Here is an 18,043-nt window from a genome sequence, read left to right as displayed (position 1 = left end):
CGCAACAGAATCGCACGCAGATTTATCATGGGTCCCTATAGGGTGAATTTATAGCATGAAAAAAAATTAAGAATTGTCTCTCGTGCTAGAGCAAAGCTTCCTAGACAGACGTAGTATCTAGGAGGCTCTGACTGGAGCCATAGGTGGGGATAGACTTGGAAGTCTGGGGGCAAGATGTCAATTCATATATACATTAAACCCATTTATAACCCTCCATAGCCGGGGGGGGACATTGATATTGGAGGGAAGCATTGAGATACGCCCCTCCCCCCTTCGTCAGAGGGGAGGCATTAAGATACAGGGGACAATGCCTGTATCTCCGCTCATAGCTGGAGCCCTGCCAGCCAGTGCAGTAGCATGCCTTCTCGCGCTCCTTGAAAATGTTAAGCAAAACAAGTGCACATTTTTTGTGAGGCTTCTATTCAGCTCAGGGGGCCCACTAGAGATAGTGTGGTGTTGGTCAGCCTCACCATTACGGGTGGGAGTCCACAGGTTTCCCCTTGTCAGAAAAAAAACATGAGGTGGAGGCTACTACTAAACCATACATGTACCTTATCCATATTCCTCTGCGGAACCTCTAATGAATTGGTACATGTTGGAATGTACCAATAGTGTAACCACATATAGTGTAACCTGACGTTCAGTTTCTGTGTAATGCTGCCATGCGCCACCAGTTTTTTCTAACTATGAGAAGTGTAATGATTGAATAATTGTACCGTTGTAGGTCTGTTGCTCTCTGTGACAAGACTTTTCAATAGGGAGATTAGCTCGCATTTGCACCTCGAAATTGGGAAACACAGGAAACCAACTTCAGCTGACCAACAGCGACGATGGTGGGATGGAGGCTGAAATGAATGAAAAGAAAAACTTCTTTGCTCTAAAGCAAAAAAAAAGGAAGAAAAATAGAACTTTATTTATACAATATTGTTGGCCCTGGGGCCTATACAAGAGGATGCGATTGAAAATGACAAAGATAATGTTTGATATTGGAAAAAACTACTGATAGTAGGGGAAACTTAGCCAAGAACACTATACCCATAAACCATCACAGCCAAAAATTTCCTGTTGAACTTTTTACAAACCACCTCATGTGGCAGAAAAAAAGTCAATTTGGCAATTATGATCAAATTGTACCAAAAACATTGCTGATCATGTCAGTGAAACTGTCAATTATTGCTTAAAAACTTTCCTTGGCAAAAAATAAACAATGGCAAGAGATGAACTACTTCCTCCCTGAAATGCAGAAACAAACCAAGTAAATATTTATGACAATCCCTCTTCCTTTACATTTATTTTAATTCTTTTTGTTCTATCTGAAATGCTTCAAAATGTTTGAACCACAAACATAGAACACTGAAAAAAAATTCAAATTGCATAAAAAAAACCTTATAAAACATACACCCAATAAAAAATTTCTAAAAATTTATTCCGCTATGTCTACAAAAAAATAATGAAATTAAACCAAACACTAAAATAACTTTTTTTTTAACGCAAAAAAATTCCAATTTTTCCAACATTTTTATTCAATCTCTTAATACATAACTTATCATGAAGACTTTCAATTAATGATTTCGTGTTGAATGTAAAAAGAAAAAAAATAATATAAAACTATTCTTTGATACAAATCACATAACATGAATAATTATTCGCGTAAAAGCAAAAGTTAAAAATGATTTAAATATTAAGTTTTCCAGATGTACATTGTTTTCATAGGTATTCAACACCGATTGATTATTATTACATTTTTTGTTTATTTTACCCTTTAACATTCCTACAAGGTGCTGTACCTATCACACTACTCTTGAAACCAAAGAAAACTTTATTTCATAAAATATAATTGTCCTGATTTGTTTCATCATCGTCATCACTTCACAATTGGCATCACGATGCAGCCTAGTGATAATAATAGGATTACCATTACCATTGCAGCATCAAATTGCGCTCAACTGATGCATGCAACTCGCAGAAAAAAAAAAAAAAAACAAACCTTGCAGACATATAAGCAATCAATACAGTTTTTTCTTTAAATCTATATATATGTATATATAATTATGTATATATATAATATATATAGCTGACAAGAGAAGGTTACAGTATATCCCGTATCCTCACTCTGGATATCTTTTGCAATATAAATCTTACACATCAGTCTCTTCAGCAAAGAACAAGCATCACAAACTAAATTTTAAAACGTTTATTTTTTTTTCTTCCGTTTTAATTTTTAAGTTCTTTCTAATTAATGCCGGCAAGTCATTGGAGCAAATCCTCCAGATTAGTAAATGCACATGACCCTAGTCCACTTTTGGACATCAACTTCACGAGTTCTTGCGTGTGAGCTAAGGCTACTTCTAGAGGAGGCTGTCGAGGTAAGTTCTGAGATTCTGTATAAAAACAAAAAAAAACTTACATGAACACATAATTTATGATTGGAATTTTTCACATTTTGTTCAAAAAATGTATTCAAGGTATTAATTAGAACCAGATATATTAAGTTGAAAAAAACAAACAAATTATCCAGTTTAATCAAACAGGACAAATGGTGATCATACTTACAACAGAGATTTTCTTCGGATATAGTTATCAATCGGTTCAGAAATACTGAGTCTTAATGTGATTACATTAAGCGTCATGTACCATATTTACATCTTACACAAGTTCTTATATTACCAGATGAAAAAATAAATGTGTTTCAAACACCCTCTCTTATCAAAATTTGCACAAAAGCTGATTCTGCTCACTAGCAGTTGATGTTCAAGAGAAAAGCTTGCTTTACAGAGATCTCTGAGACAAAAGATCATTGCCAAAATAAGAGGGGTTCAAGGAGGACATCTCATAATTGCTGGTGAGAGAGTAAAGTGGAAAGAAAAGTAGTCTTAAACAACTCTTGAAGCTGGCTAGACAAAAGAATTTCAGAGCCAAATTATTTCAACGAAGTCCAGTTTCTCGAATGATTCTTTATAAATCTATCAGCTTCTTTTAAAATAGTAACAATAGCAGTGTTTCCACACAGTTTTGAATTTCAACAGCCAACAAACACACTTTTATCAACAGCCATAGCACCAAATGACTTCAGCTCCACAACCAAACTGAAATGTGAAATAGCAGCACACCATATGGGGTCTGGCGATTACAACCAATATTACGCTAATGGAAGGCAGAGGGTCTAACATAAACAGCATGAAGCACATCTTAAAAGTAAGGTCAGCTGAAAAAAATACTCGCAGCAATGTTTTTGGATTCCCCCTCCCCAAAAAAAAAAAATGCTGGCATGGAAACTTTCATATTTTTGGGAGACTCAGAACCTATGATTTCACTCGCGTGCAAATCTAAGCTGATCACCCACATTCTTTTGTCCTACCCCTCTTTTTCCCCTTAAATCAAGTTGCTATATTGAAAGCAGTACATAGAGCAATTTTCTACACTTCCCGCTTTGTGGCACAGAGTCTGGAACAGGGAACCACTGCTATATATAAAACATTTATGGATTCAATTGTAAAGAGCTCTTGATGCACTGCAGCAAACATCTACACCAGCACTAGGTAAAGTATTAGTTAAATGTGTTTTAGCACCTCAGAGCATGCTTTGGCATCAATCAAAATGGCCAAGGCAGAGCTACATGTAAGTACATTTATTTGCCTACTCAGTGCCTATGAGTTGAATGAATGATAAACATTTACAAAGAGTGGTGATGATTTTCTCTCTGAGGAGATGGTGGTAGGTCAGAGATAAGTTCTGAAATTTCTGAAGGGGGAAACTGAGGCTTGTATGATTGATTCTAGACTCATGTACGTGAACAAAACTTCACAGCTACTAATTATAACATACACTAAGTGGCTAAAACAAAATTACAGTATATTGTTGGCAAGCCTCAGAGGAAGTGTTGGAATCGGAGTTATTTCCGCTGCATTGGATTAAGATCAATAATGCTGCGAGTCAACAAAAATGAAATTACTCAAGTCTCTCAACATTAGTCACTTCCATATTTATTCATCGATGAGCATTTTTTTTTCTATGAGGGTGATGGCATGTTACAGGATAACAATGCCAGGACACGCTAAACTCAAAAGTGGAAATTGGTAGGAAAAGCACTAAATAACATTCAGGCACTTGGATTGGCCACCAATTTGTCCTGAATCAAGTCACAAGCCTATATATACATCTTATTAGAGAAGAATCTAAAGAGTCATTCCCCTTAAAGCAGCATACACCAAAAACTATGGCAAAGAACAATCAGTACTGCAGAAGAACCGGCTCAGGAAGAATTTCCAGAAAAAAAGGAAAAGAACTCTTCAGTGTAGAAAGCAGTATTATGGGAATTTTTAATGCAAAATATTTTCAGTCAGCTGTAGAGTTCATAGCAGAACACAAAACAATCTACTTTGGGAGGAAGTGTATCTTATTTATGACACTGAATTTCAAAGGATCTTGAACACTGATGGAAATTAAGCTAGAAAATTATGTCACATTATTGTGTGTGTGCTCATAAAGGTATGTACATAACATATGCATGCTTGAGGGGTTCAACGAAGTATTGGGGCATGCAATTTTTTTTGTCTAGGTAATATAATACTATAAAACAGAAAAACCACAGAAATTTTGATAAATCATAGCTAAAAGGGTAAAATGCTCACCAAGAATAGCACTATTTAGAGCAGCACACACAGGTTCTCTTTGAACTGCATCAAGCTGATAACCAACTGGACTGGACCATGGGTCAGCATATGCTAGAAGGCTGAAGGCATCCTGTTTAAGAAAATATGGATTAAAACATACCCCCCAAACATCCACATGAAACACATTTATGTACCATATTTCTATTTCCATCAATACATATTACAAGGTTTTAACTGACAAAAAATGAGAATTGACATGTGTTTGCAATAATTTGTAAAAAGCTACAACATATGATTCATGAGTGCTTAATGTACAAACAAATTCAAAAGTTTGTTAATACAGGCATCCCTTGCTTTACATGATTAATTGGTTCTGTAAAATATTCGCATAAGATGAAAGTAAAAAAACTTGACCCAACAGCAAAGAACTTTCTTTAATGAATTAATTATTCAAACATTTTGAATAAATACAGTGAATTTATGCAATATAAATAAATTAAATTAATATGACTTTTACCTTCACTACTTCTGATTGTGGATGCTTTCTTTCCTGAAGAGCCTGATATGATAGGCTGATAACTCTTTTTAATGAAACAGTCGAAATTTGACAGACAAGAAGCATTTTTTGTCTCCTTATAAAAACTAGCAGAAAAGCCAGAGAATTCCATGTTTCTCGAAAATATGAAAATTTTAGTTTCACTGGAACTGATTTTTTTAAATTTCTCATGCCGTTGTCAATGTGTTACCAAATTTGTTCATCAGTGACATCTGATGAGTTGTATTTGAGAATTTTTCATGTCTCAGCTAAATCATTAAATATCATGTATTTTGTCTCGTCAAAGGATTCAACTATGTTACATCTTAAATTTGCAAGCTTTTTTTCTAGGATTAAAATTAATTCCAAGCCAAATTTTATAGGTTGAAATTCTTAAAATAAACTTTTAAAAATTGTGTTGTAGCAAAATCGTGTAAAATGAAACCATGTAAAGCAAGGGATACCTGTACAGCTCATGCTTACTGGACAATGAATACTGAATGTTGTCATTGATGAAAAACAGATGGGAATTTACTGTATACACTCGTGTATAAGCTGACACCTTCCACAAAAGGACCACCATTTTGGTGTGGTTCTGATGTGGTTTCTCAAAAAAAAAAACATTCGCATATAGACGAACCTCCTCAAATACAACAGATTTTTCAACAAAAAAAAGAACTCTGCTGATAAAGTATACAAAGTAAATATTTTACACATTTTCTACATCCTGCAATTAATATTAATCACAATTCAAATACTACACATACCCATTGAGAAAAAAAACAATTAAATCAAGCAAATATATACTGGCCTGTAACATTTTTCTGTTTGTTTCATTTGTCCCATAATCCCTTTTTAATTGCACACTGGTTTGATGAAGTTCCCGGCCAAACAAAAGCATTCTCTCGATTGCTGGTTGGCTACCACCGCACACTTGTCTTCTGTTGACAGTTGTGTCTATATCTGTAGAGCGAACAAAAATTTTCATAATTAATAGATTGAAAATCCAGCAGACATCTTTATATATGAAGCTTTTACCCTTTTCGTTTTTTAAAAATCAAAGTCATTTGCTCTTTTTATTTAACCGTTTACCGGCCGAATTGAGATATGGATTGATTTTCTAAATTTTTTTCTGTTACTTCCTCTTCTGATCCTTTGTTTAGAGATATCAGCCATAAAATTCGTGAAAATTTTTTTTTTTCTTGTATGTTTTCTGGACTAACCCACAATAGGCAGAGATAGACTTGGAAGTCTGGGGGCACTGTCATTATTTCTTGTGGGCACCACGATGATGTCAATTCATATATGTATATATACATTAGATCAGTCAACTTCACCTTTGACGAAGGGGGGCAATGCCCTCCCCCCCCCCCCCCGCCGTATCTCTGTCTATGCCACCCACGTCCATAGAAACATTGAAATCAAAACAAAAAGATTTAAATTTTATTCTTCCTTAAAAATAAGTGATTTAAAAAATTAAATTTATGGCATAAGTGCTGAAACGAATGAAATTTTTGTTCTTAAATTAAGTTTGGGATCTCATGCATTCAGGAAAAAAAAATCAAGTGATTTCATGTAAGAAAAATATATTTTCTAATTAATAAAGCTGATGTTCCCAATTGGGAACATTAAAGCTTAACCTTTTAACCCTCTGGCTGCTCATCCCGCGATCATGTGTTTTTCTTCCTTTATTGAGAAGCGCATCCCGTTTTTTCCCCGTTTAACCGCTGAAAAAAATTATATACAGTATTAGACATTTCATTTACGTTTTGGCCAACAGATGTCGTTAGTTGTCCAATAAATTGCGGCATTTGAAGGCACGCAGTATTACCGCTCAAACTTCACTTTTTGAGTGAAAAAAATTACGTAATTTTTGAAGCAATTTCGGTCCACAAATTGAGCAGTCAGAGGGTTAATGGCCAAAGTTTTAATGAACTTTTGAAGCACCCTGTATATGAAATATGCTAGAAATTATTCTCAAATTGTTAAGTATTTCACATAAATTTATATAACAATAAAATAATGCGAGGGAGTATATAGAGAACTTTTTGAACCTTCAAGTGGCAATTAGAAATCATGAAACCCCCTTCGAAATGCCATATCTTTTTTAATGACGTAGGCATTCTGATTTTCAGCAGGTGCAAACTAAGGGGTGTAGAAAGGTCTTCCATTGAGAAATCATTTTTACAAAATATCTGGGCTTCGCCAATGCTAAAATAAGATGCTTTTTTTTTATGGAGGCAAGTTACCTTGTCGTTGCTGCTTAAAAGGTTAACTAAATTTACAGAAATTCACGTGAAAACAGCATACAAAAAGTAATTTTTTCTCCAATTTTTTTTTTTTTTTTTGATTTTTTACAAACATATTTTTATCTTTTTGTCTTTTTGGGAGGGCAGGCCTCTATATCACCCTCCTCACTCTGCTTACTTATCTGCGGGCAACTGAGAAGTACGCAGAAAAAAAAGAAGTTTCAGTAAGACTCCTGACCTGGCATAACTAAATTTACTGACAAGAGGAAGGTCAGAGCTTTGCTTACTTTTGCCAATTGAGAATGGGGGGGGGGGGGTCAAAATTTTCTTCTCAGGTAAAACTAGAACGATCCCTATCATGTAAAAATACAGAGTTTCTTAAAGTCGATTACATACCACAGCTTTTCCCTTGAGATATTTAAATAGAAATAATTTCAAAAATTGATAAAAAATAATGTTTTAAAGATATCATGGTGTAGATGCGAGTAGGAAAAAAATCAACTTTTTTTTAACAGAAACGTGACCAACCACCTCCCAAGATTCCATTACTGACTAATGAAATTTGCATATGAGGATTAGATGGCAGCGAATTATATGCACTATCAGGTCTGGACAAATTACAAAAAATCTAGATGCCAGAACAATTTTTTAAGTGCCAAAAAAAATTTTACCTGAAGAAAAGGTTACAAAATAATGTTTCTTTTTTTTTTTGAGGCATTTCTTTTCAAGGCATAGTGACCCTCTTTCATGTTGGCAGATATGCTACTATAAATTCCAAACATTTTGTTCTGCTCTCAGCCTGCAGTTTAGTAACACAAAAAAAAAAGGTGCAAATTTTATTTTTTAGTTGCCATGGCAACCTGTCACCTGGGATTTGTCCAGCCCTTTGTGTACTATGACATTTTTTCTCAATATTGTATAATCCACAAATTCAAATTTTGCTAAGAAAATTACAGTAATTTATGACTGATCAAATTTATGATACAAATGAAAAGCAGGCAAGGCAAAAGCAGGTAAATGGCACACATGCGACAGGTTGAACAACAAAAAGGAATATTACATGAAAACCTTTATGAAAGTCCAAAAATAACATTTAATTTTATTTCATATATGACAACAGCATGCAAGAAGATACACAAAAATTATCACTTCCAAGAATGAAAAATCTCCCAGTATGTGTGATTATAGAGTAGAAAGCTGAGGACAATGTAAAATTTTCAGAATTGATGTCACAGTGTTTACTAATAAGGAAAAGAATTACAAGCCCCAGAAAAGTCTGAATAGCAAAGCTTAACTCCCATGAAATTTTAGCCGATACCTTAATTTTTTTCGATTTGTCAAGCCGGATAAAGACTTACATGGAAAAAAAATTGATTCTGAAAAATGCAAAATCAATAATAAATATATTTTTTTAAGTCAGAGATCTTCAACCATTTAGACATGCTGGCCAAATGGGATCTTTTCACAAAGCCTGCGGGCCACCAACTCATATTTAGAAGTTTAAGATGACATTCAAAAGAGCACAATTTTCAGTAGTGTCTTAATTGAAGGGTCAATGGGGCCCACGAATTAAACTAGAGTCCCAATTAATTATATATATATATATATATATATATATAAGGACTTTTCTTTATTTAAATAATTGAATACATATAAAAGACAGAACAAAAACCCCATAGAAAGGACAAGACATGCACACATAATAATCATATTGGTTCCCAAGGGACATAAACGTCTTTCCAGACAGCCCTATGAATTAAATTATACTTTGCCGCCATTTTTCAAGTACTGTTAACATTAATAACATTTTGTTATGTTAATTAATGTTATGTAATAAGATATGAATATTTCAAAAATTTATACACTGTAAATAAAAATATACCTTTTCGTTTCACAATACTATTTATACATACACAAACATAAATACGTATATTCTCATATGTATATATATACAGGGTTAGACAAAATAATGTGAACACCTCTGTAAAAAACACCCGAGGGAACCTGTCGTATATGCTCACCCTCTAGTGTGGAACAGTTCCACTTAGTGGGCGATAATGTGCACACATCTGTCTAGTCATAGCGGTGATAGCGTTCAGATGCAATGTATATTGGGGCATTAGAACTTCATTATGGCTGACCTCAAAGATTTCGAAAGAGGCATGATATTTGGAGCCAGTCTTGCCGAGGCCACAGTAATGAAAACGGCCAAACGGCCACCCTTGTTGGTGCTGGGAGAAGTACTGTGTCGATGGTAATGACAGCCTATAACAAACAGGGAAAGACATCATCTACCATGCATAACAGTGGCCGAAAGTCGAAGATGGCTGATAGACCCATAAGGGTTTTGAAGCAGATTGTGGTTAGAAAGCACAAAATAACAGCACCCCAGATAACATCTGAGAAGAACACACATCTACAGAAAGGTGTATTGACAAAAACTACCCGCCATGAACTGCATGCAGCAAACATACAAGGTAGAGCGACTATTCCAAAATCATTGTGACACGACACCATGCAATGCCTTGAAACGACAAACATGGTGTCACAAACACAAGAATTGGACACAACAATGGTAGAATATCATCTGGTCAGACAAATCGTCGTTCCCATTATTCCAGATTAACGGATATGTTTACGTTTGGAGAACGCCAGCACAAGCTTATGATGTTGACTGTCTCCTTTCTACTGTTAAAAATGGAGGGGGATCAATGATGCTGTGGGGCATCATGTCTCACCATGGTATCGGCCCACTTGTTGTCCTGGATGGGCGGGTTAAAGCATCGGTTTATGTCAGTATTCCCTGGCCGACCATCTTACTTCAATAGTGCAATATTAGTTCCCCGATTCTCGACCTGTGTTCCAAGATGTAATTCGCCTGTTTACACTGCTGGAATTGTCGGAGACTGGCTTGATGAACACTATTAACTGCAACGCCTCGTGCGGCCTACTCAGTTCCCTGATCTTAATATAATTGAACCCCCGTGGGATATTGTGGAGGTCAAACTGCACAGTAGGTTTCCACCTCCAAAGACACGTTCTGAATTAGTGACCTTTCTGCGGGAGGAGTGGCTACGTATCCCCATGACTGTGGTGCATGACTTGTATTTGTCCATCCCACGATGGATACAAGCTGTAATTAATGCAAAAGGAGGGCCAACAGCCTATTAATAAAGATTTCGTCAGGATTCAGATTCGTCATTCATTTCACACAGGTGTTCATATTATTTTGCCCAACCCCTGTATATATAACATGCATTATAAAAGAGCAACTGACTTAAAACCAAATTTATTTGAAACATTTCAAAAGTCAGAGTATAGCGCCAAAAGGCAGCTTTATACACACAACTAGAAATTATAAAATTAGAGATAAAATAAAAATAAAAATAAATTGAGAGAAATTGAAATAAAATGGAAATATAATGGAACAATGAGGTCGTTCTCAAGGGGGAACCTCCACATTACTCCAAACAGCAAAAATGTTTCTAATGATGGTAGGCCAAAATAGGCATAGATTTACCATCAGTTTCCTTAACATTTTTGCAATAAACAAGCTTTGGAAGTCAAAAAGCAAATATGAGAAAATACAAAATTATAACCAAAAACATACAGCCTCATCTACTTGCGCATTTTGAATTTTTTTTTTATTTTGCCAAAGAAATTTTCATTGCTTCAGGAGTATCCATGCAAATTTTCAAGTCATTCTGACCAGTACTTATTGTATAGTTTTGGAATCAAAACTTTAATTATAATCACCCTGTATATAGCTGATTATTTTTCATAAATCTGTTACTACTATACATGTATGATTAACTGGGCTTAATGGTGAAGGTATAAAAAAAATTATTGAATATTAAGGCTGGGTGATATACAGTACGAGAGGTGCTACTTCTTATGGGAATGAAAATGTCTGGGGTAATATAACTACTAGTACACTGGTCTTTGTCCTTTAGGGGCAGCTGGTATCTTTATTGGATTATAGGACCACCTGCCCTTAGCATGATGGCGTCACTACTGTTGCTGCTTTGTGAAGTAAAAAAGCAAAGCAAATAAAATGTGAGATAATACACCACTACATTCAGATGTGATGCAATCCTTATTAATGAATTTGCTAAAGATAGAGCATCAGAATTTAGCCAAAGGTTAGAAAATGTGGTAAGAATGAGACTGATACAAATGCAACAAATACAACGCCACAACAGGCAAAATGCCCAACGAGGTGGCTGAGATGATTTTGGCTTCTGTATATAACTTTAAATAACTAAGATACTTCATATGAAAAAATATATATTCTGACCACTTTTATGAGACTTTTTGGAAAAAACCACTTATATCATCTAAAGATAGATCATCTGAATGTACCCCAAGAATATAAAATGTGGTACGAATGAAAAATGTTTTGGCTAGTAATGAACCAATATGATATTTTCCAAGGGAAAAAATTATATTTAGGCCACTTTTATTTGATTTTTTAAAAAACCACTTGGTTAAAACCAAACCCTGATCCTATGAAAACAATCTTAAAATATATTTTCATAATTTTGTACGCTTTTTACATACATGAAAGCATCATATTTATTGTTACGATTATGAGCTATTGACTGAAATGAATTCACTATTTTTGGAGCAATGAACAAGAAACATTATTGAAAAAGGTGTTTGCTTTTTGGGACTTCAAATTCATGTTTGATTCTTGCCGAAGTTCTGTTTGTTTTCTGTTGTAACCAATATTGTTGTTGACATGAATGTCGCTCTCCACTTGTTAATACAAGATATACAGAAGACTGGATGTTGTGAAGATATTTATTATTTGAGATGTTAATTTTTTAAGGAAGGAAAAAACTCATCTCTGCCTCTACCGGGAGTCGAACCCGGGTCCCTCGATTGCCGGACGAGTGCTCTGACCACTAAGCTACAGAGGAGATAGAGATTTTCCTTCGCTAGAGCGTATATATGCCGAACGGAACCGTGCAATGGACAGTGAAACCGATCAGCTAATAGCTCATGGACGACGAGCCACCAGAGGGCTATATATATGACATGAATGTCGCTCTCCACTTGTTAATACAAGATATACAGAAGACTGGATGTTGTGAAGATATTTATTATTTGAGATGTTAATTTTTTAAGGAAGGAAAAAACTCATCTCTGCCTCTACCGGGAGTCGAACCCGGGTCCCTCGATTGCCGGACGAGTGCTCTGACCACTAAGCTACAGAGGAGATAGAGATTTTCCTTCGCTAGAGCGTATATATGGGTCGACTCCCGGTAGAGGCAGAGATGAGTTTTTTCCTTCCTTAAAAAATTAACATCTCAAATAATAAATATCTTCACAACATCCAGTCTTCTGTATATCTTGAATATTGTTGTTTTTCAACACAAAATTTATAAGTCTGTAAATGTATAGCTGTCTAATATCAAATGTATGACAATTTATATTGTTATCATATGTATTACATTTTTGTATTAATAGTGTTCTTGCTTTGTTGTATGTGTTATATTTAATTTTGTAATATTGTGGTAATGTTAGTGGGTAAGCCCCACTTCAGGCACATAGTCTATAGGTTATAATTGAATAAATCCATGCATAAAAATGTCCCTTTAAAAAATCTCCATCTATAAAATATTTTAATTTATAAAGTAAAACTGCATATATTAAAATAATCAGATTTTATTAATTTATCACATTGCAAGTTCCCTTTTAAATCGTCCTGTATAACTCCTATATACTCATATTGGTGTACTCTTAGTATATTTCATGACAATTGCAGTTCTGTTGTTTTTGTCAGTGGCAAGTGTGTATTTTAATGGAGATATTAGAGTTTATGATACCGGGTTTTGTACATGTTTAATTCAAGTTTTTTTTTTTTCAAACAATTTTCTGAGGATGTTTCTTTTACCAGTTCTGAAATCATTTTTTCATTAATAATGAATTTACATCAATTCATGATAATCTATTTTATTTTTAATTCGGAAACCATTTCCTTCATTACATTCTTTTTTAGAATTTCTATAGATTCTAAGTATTGTGGATGTCTTTTTGGATGCAGACTTCTCTCTCCTAAAATATATGAAATCAGGTGTCTTCTAAAAATGTTTGGACCCCAATACCTTTTTGTAATATAAACTTACCAAATCACAACTTTACTAATGAATCTGGAAAACATCTACCTTTTTTCTGGCTTTCTTTAATCGTTTTTTTAATGTTTTTAGTCAATTTTTGAAAATGGTCTACAGGCCATGGCAAAAAGCTCAAAGGACCACGTGTTGAAGACCCCTGCTCTGACAAGGAAAGGGTCTCACAGTGACATCTTCAAGAAATGTTGAAAAAAATTATCACTAATTCTACCCATTAAAATAGGCAGAAATATAAAAAAATATGGTGAAACGATTATGGGTTGCTCAAAATTTTTTTTTCAATATTATTTTAAATGCCAATAGAGACCAAGAATGAATTTAAAAAGCCTGCAACCCCAGAGAGACGTCATTCAAACAACACATGATCAAATGCAGCTCAGAAAAAGGAGAAAGAAAAGAAAATTGCGAACTAGAGAGTGTGTATGTAAAAAGGGTAAATAATTTTTCTACAGATATCACCAAGAAGCGTGCGAGGCAATCAGTAGTCAATGATTGATTTTTCATTATTTTTTGCAGTTTTAATTATTGCATTCTGTCACTAATTTGTTTTTAATGTGTTTCTGGGAATGAGGTGAATACACTTAATTTTTTCATAATTTTTTTTTCTAGTATTTTAAATTTTTAAAAAAAGGCAAAATCAAAACATCATTAATAATAAATATGAATTTAAAGCATAGCTTCCCAAACTTGTTGTTCCATCGCCCCTTCTTCAGAAATAATTTTTGTCATCGCCCCCAACTCAAGTGAACCCACAGGATCCTATGTTACACCCGTAGCTCTTCTATTGTCTCCCCCCCCCCCCACTGGACCTTTCCATTACCCACCAGAGACGATATATATTGCCCACTTTGGGAAATACTGATTTAAAGTTTAATCACTTTTGTTACACCAATGTGGTAAAAATCCCCATATAATAATGTTTTCTACACTTTTTCTAAAATTCTTCCAGATTGTTCTATAGTAGCACTGATTGTTCTGCAATATGTGTTACAAATTTCTGCATATTTTGCTATGGGGGATACAATGTATATAGCTTCTCTTTTTCTTTGTGTAACAGAAATTACATTGTGTGTGTGTATACATTATACAAGAATTTATACGTACAAACGGTGAAGGAAAAGGAATAAAAATAGATTTTTACGTTGAACCAAATTCAAGGGGTCTGGCTGATGAAGGAACAAACTTTTCATATGACCTTTTCATATAAACAAAGCTGTTTTCATATGACCAAACAGCTGCGTTTCTACAACTCTGATTATGAGTTACCTGCTATGATTAATACATAATTTTTTGAAATAACTAATATTTTTTGGTAAATGAACAAGTCTAAGACAATAGTATACTCCCAAAGCAGAATGCTTTGCATTGTTCAGCTGACTGGAAATGTTCTGCAGTAAAAATTCCCATAATAGTGTTTTCTACACTTTTTTAAAATTCTTCCAGATTGTCCTGCAGCAGCATCAATTGCTCTGCACTGTACGTCACTGATTTCAGTATATTCTGCTTTGGAATAATAGACTACCTCTGCCAAAAGTGTTTGATCATGCAAACCCCACGATTGGTATATTGAAAACCCAGAAAGCCAAAATAAAAAAATCAATTTCTCAGAGTGAAAATTTTTGGAGACAACAATCATTCTAAAAACAATAAATGGAAAAAAAATAATATTTATTCCAATGTGACCTAGAAAATCAGTTTATGAACTGGGAACACCAGGGAAAAAAGTGTTCGATTGGCACTATTAGAAAAAATTTGTTTTTGTAATAGTTCTTGTATCAGAAAAGAGACTGACAAAGGGCGAAAGAAGGTATCAAAGACACTACATCTCTGAGCATCTTGTGGCACAGTTCGCAAATATCTCATCAACTTGGCTACCATATTCCACTGCTATGCAAGTAGTATTCCACAAATAACCACGGTTTTTTAATCATGACAACTAGTACCAATATCACTGATTTCTTGTTTAAGTATTCACATTATAATTCCCAAAATAAGAAGTTTCAAAAGAACAAGGAAATAGTAAAAAAATGTTTCATAAAGTAGTCTTTAATGATAAATAAATAATATTAATAACAAAATGCAGAACTTTTATTCACAAAAATTACTACTCACTATACTTGGAATATAGTAAATATGAAAATGAAATTATTCAGATTTCAATACAAACTGAAATCGTTGTCTCAGAGGAAGGAATTTTTCCTTCTTGAGCAAAAACACAAAACATGAAGTGAAAGGGCAGTCAGTTTTTAGCAATTGACTCCATGTAGGTTTTTTCCTGGAACATGTCAAATGTTTGCTTGTCACATGTTACATGACCAGCACTGATTGAACATTGAGATCCATTATGTGTTACTAAAGTGTGAAATATTGAAATTTTCGGTGAACTCGCCCACATAAAATGACGGTGACATGTGGGAAATTTCCCTAGAGCTTTTCATTTAACATTAAACAAAAGAATTAATTAGAAGAAAAAATACAGTTCACTATCGATGCCTTTCTTGAATTCTTATGTGGTTCAAATGACCCGAGTTCCTCATAGACAAGGACGAGAGCAAAATAGGACATTTATGAGTGGCAAAAACTTCAATTACTTGAACTCCAAATGTTTGGAAAATTATCATTTCTATACAGCTGAATCAATGTAATTATTGTGGAGCACAAATTAAGTATTATTTGTGTCAGTATAGCCCCATTTACATGTGCAAGATTGGGGGCCACTTTGGTGATTATTACCTGAATGGTAATTTTTTTTCTCATGGGGGGGAAAAAAAAGAGGGACAAAGATCTGTCAAAAGAGTACAATCTTTGTTGCAAAATAATGGGTGGGTGACTCCGACCTCCTCTCCCACAATCCTTTGTGCCGCGAAAACGACTGTAAGCTCCTAGTCAGCCATCTTGAACCAACCACTTCCGTTCAACCCATGTAACCAGTGACGACTTGTGGAAAGAATAGGGAGAATACTGGCATAAACTAAACGCCATATAAACGGGTTGTAGCGAAAATCTGTTACAGGTAACTTCCCAGGATATTTTATTGCAGGTTTTAGTTGTACGATTTTCGCCCATATGCAATGTTTTGACGTGGTCTCTTGAACATCGTATAAATGAGGTTCCATTTGTGGTAAGGAATCTGTAGAATGGAAAAAAATAACCTCAGGCAAGTTAAAAAGTGAAGCTTTTCCTTTTCTGTGTTACAGTTGCTATTTAGGATTTCCTATCCAAAAAGCGATAAGAATCCAACATCATGAAGCTCAACTGGCCATCTGAAGGAAGAGAGGCGGGGAGGGCACAGAATGCAAAGAAACAATTTGAAAGTTCTGTATCATTTGAGACAGACCCTCACGAAATCTCCATGTAGGTATTCACTTTCCAGAATACCAATTCCCACAGGAAGTCTTAGAAAAAAATTACTTCAGAAGAAACAGTTAAAAGAAAAATTTTGAAGCTGTCAAGGACCAGGGTTCTGTCACTTTTGATTCTGCGGAACCAAAAAAAAAAACTCTCATAGAACCCTCAGTTGGAAAACCTTGCTCCAAATACTCAGATATTCATTTAGACATATTTAAAATGTAAAAATGTCTAGTGCATGAAGGTAAAAATGTAAAAGTGAATGAAGGGGTGAGCTAGCTATTACAATACATATTTGGCACACAAAAATATTTCAACAAATTGTATTGATTTGCACATAAGGTAAGTGCATCAGTAGTGGACCACTTGTTTTAAAAGTTGAAAAAAACTCCCAGATTTCAAGGTCCAAGATTAATTACAAGAAAAAAATCTGAGTAGTTTGAACTCTTTTCTACCATACAGCATGCCACATTGTTTTAGTTTTCAGTTTGTGTTGAAGCTGGATGAATTAAAAAAAAAAAAAAAATGAAAAGGGAGTTGATTTGACTGTGATCTTTATCACTTTTCTTAAGACCTATTTTAATTAAATATTTTTCCCCCTCCACATGAACGCCAGGGTCTCTGCCACCGGACTTATCCCGTTGCAGAGATCTCTTCCAGCCCAGCTTCGTGGCAGAGTCTGGAACAAAGTGTTAGTGTACCTAACAGCCTGAGTGTGTAGCTAGTGTTGTGTATGATATTTCAGTGCTGCCATCTATACTTCAAATTGTGAGTGAAGTGTAATGATTGAATATTTGTAACGTTGTAGGCCTGTTGCTCTCTGTGGCGAGACTTTTTAACGGGGAGATCGGCTCGCATTTGTGCCTTGAAGTTGGGAACCACAGAAAACCAACTTCAGCCGACCACCACTGTGGGGTTCGAACCTGGATCCTCGCATCGCGAGTCCGTCATTATAACCACTCGACCACCACAGCTCCACTTGGGGGCTAGGCCTATGACATATATTACTGGATATTAAACATTTTTTCCCTTCAAAAGTGATTTTTTTCTGGCCAGATATGCAGTCATTTGTAGGACAAAAAACTAGACACAATTTATACAGTGGCGAGTTTCTAAATGCTTCAGTATTTTGGAAAAAGTAAAAAATGCACACTAAAGCTT

The 18,043-nt window shown here is 34.8% G+C and overlaps 1 protein-coding gene across 1 annotated transcript in view; it reads right to left on the bottom strand.

Moving 5' to 3' along the window:
- Positions 1-1,499: 1,499 nt before the first annotated feature.
- RanBPM (Ran-binding protein M) overlaps positions 1,500-18,043 on the bottom strand; it is a 44,062-nt gene continuing 27,518 nt past the window's right edge. Inside the window, exons 9-11 of the mRNA XM_089240670.1 lie at positions 5,960-6,111; positions 4,632-4,743; positions 1,500-2,381 (exon numbers count right to left, since the gene is read on the bottom strand). Of these exons, the coding sequence (XP_089096796.1) occupies positions 2,251-2,381; positions 4,632-4,743; positions 5,960-6,111 (395 nt within the window). The 3' untranslated portion in view covers positions 1,500-2,250. The remainder of the gene's footprint in view (positions 2,382-4,631; positions 4,744-5,959; positions 6,112-18,043) is intronic.

Source organism: Pholcus phalangioides, unplaced genomic scaffold, assembly GCF_987345545.1.
Source record: "Pholcus phalangioides strain wild (caught in Gottingen) unplaced genomic scaffold, Ppha-v1.0 ptg000013l_1, whole genome shotgun sequence".
Classification (NCBI taxonomy): Eukaryota; Metazoa; Arthropoda; class Arachnida; order Araneae; family Pholcidae; genus Pholcus; species Pholcus phalangioides.
Note: the sequence above shows the minus strand (reverse complement) of the source record. Positions and strands in the feature narration are given on the sequence as shown.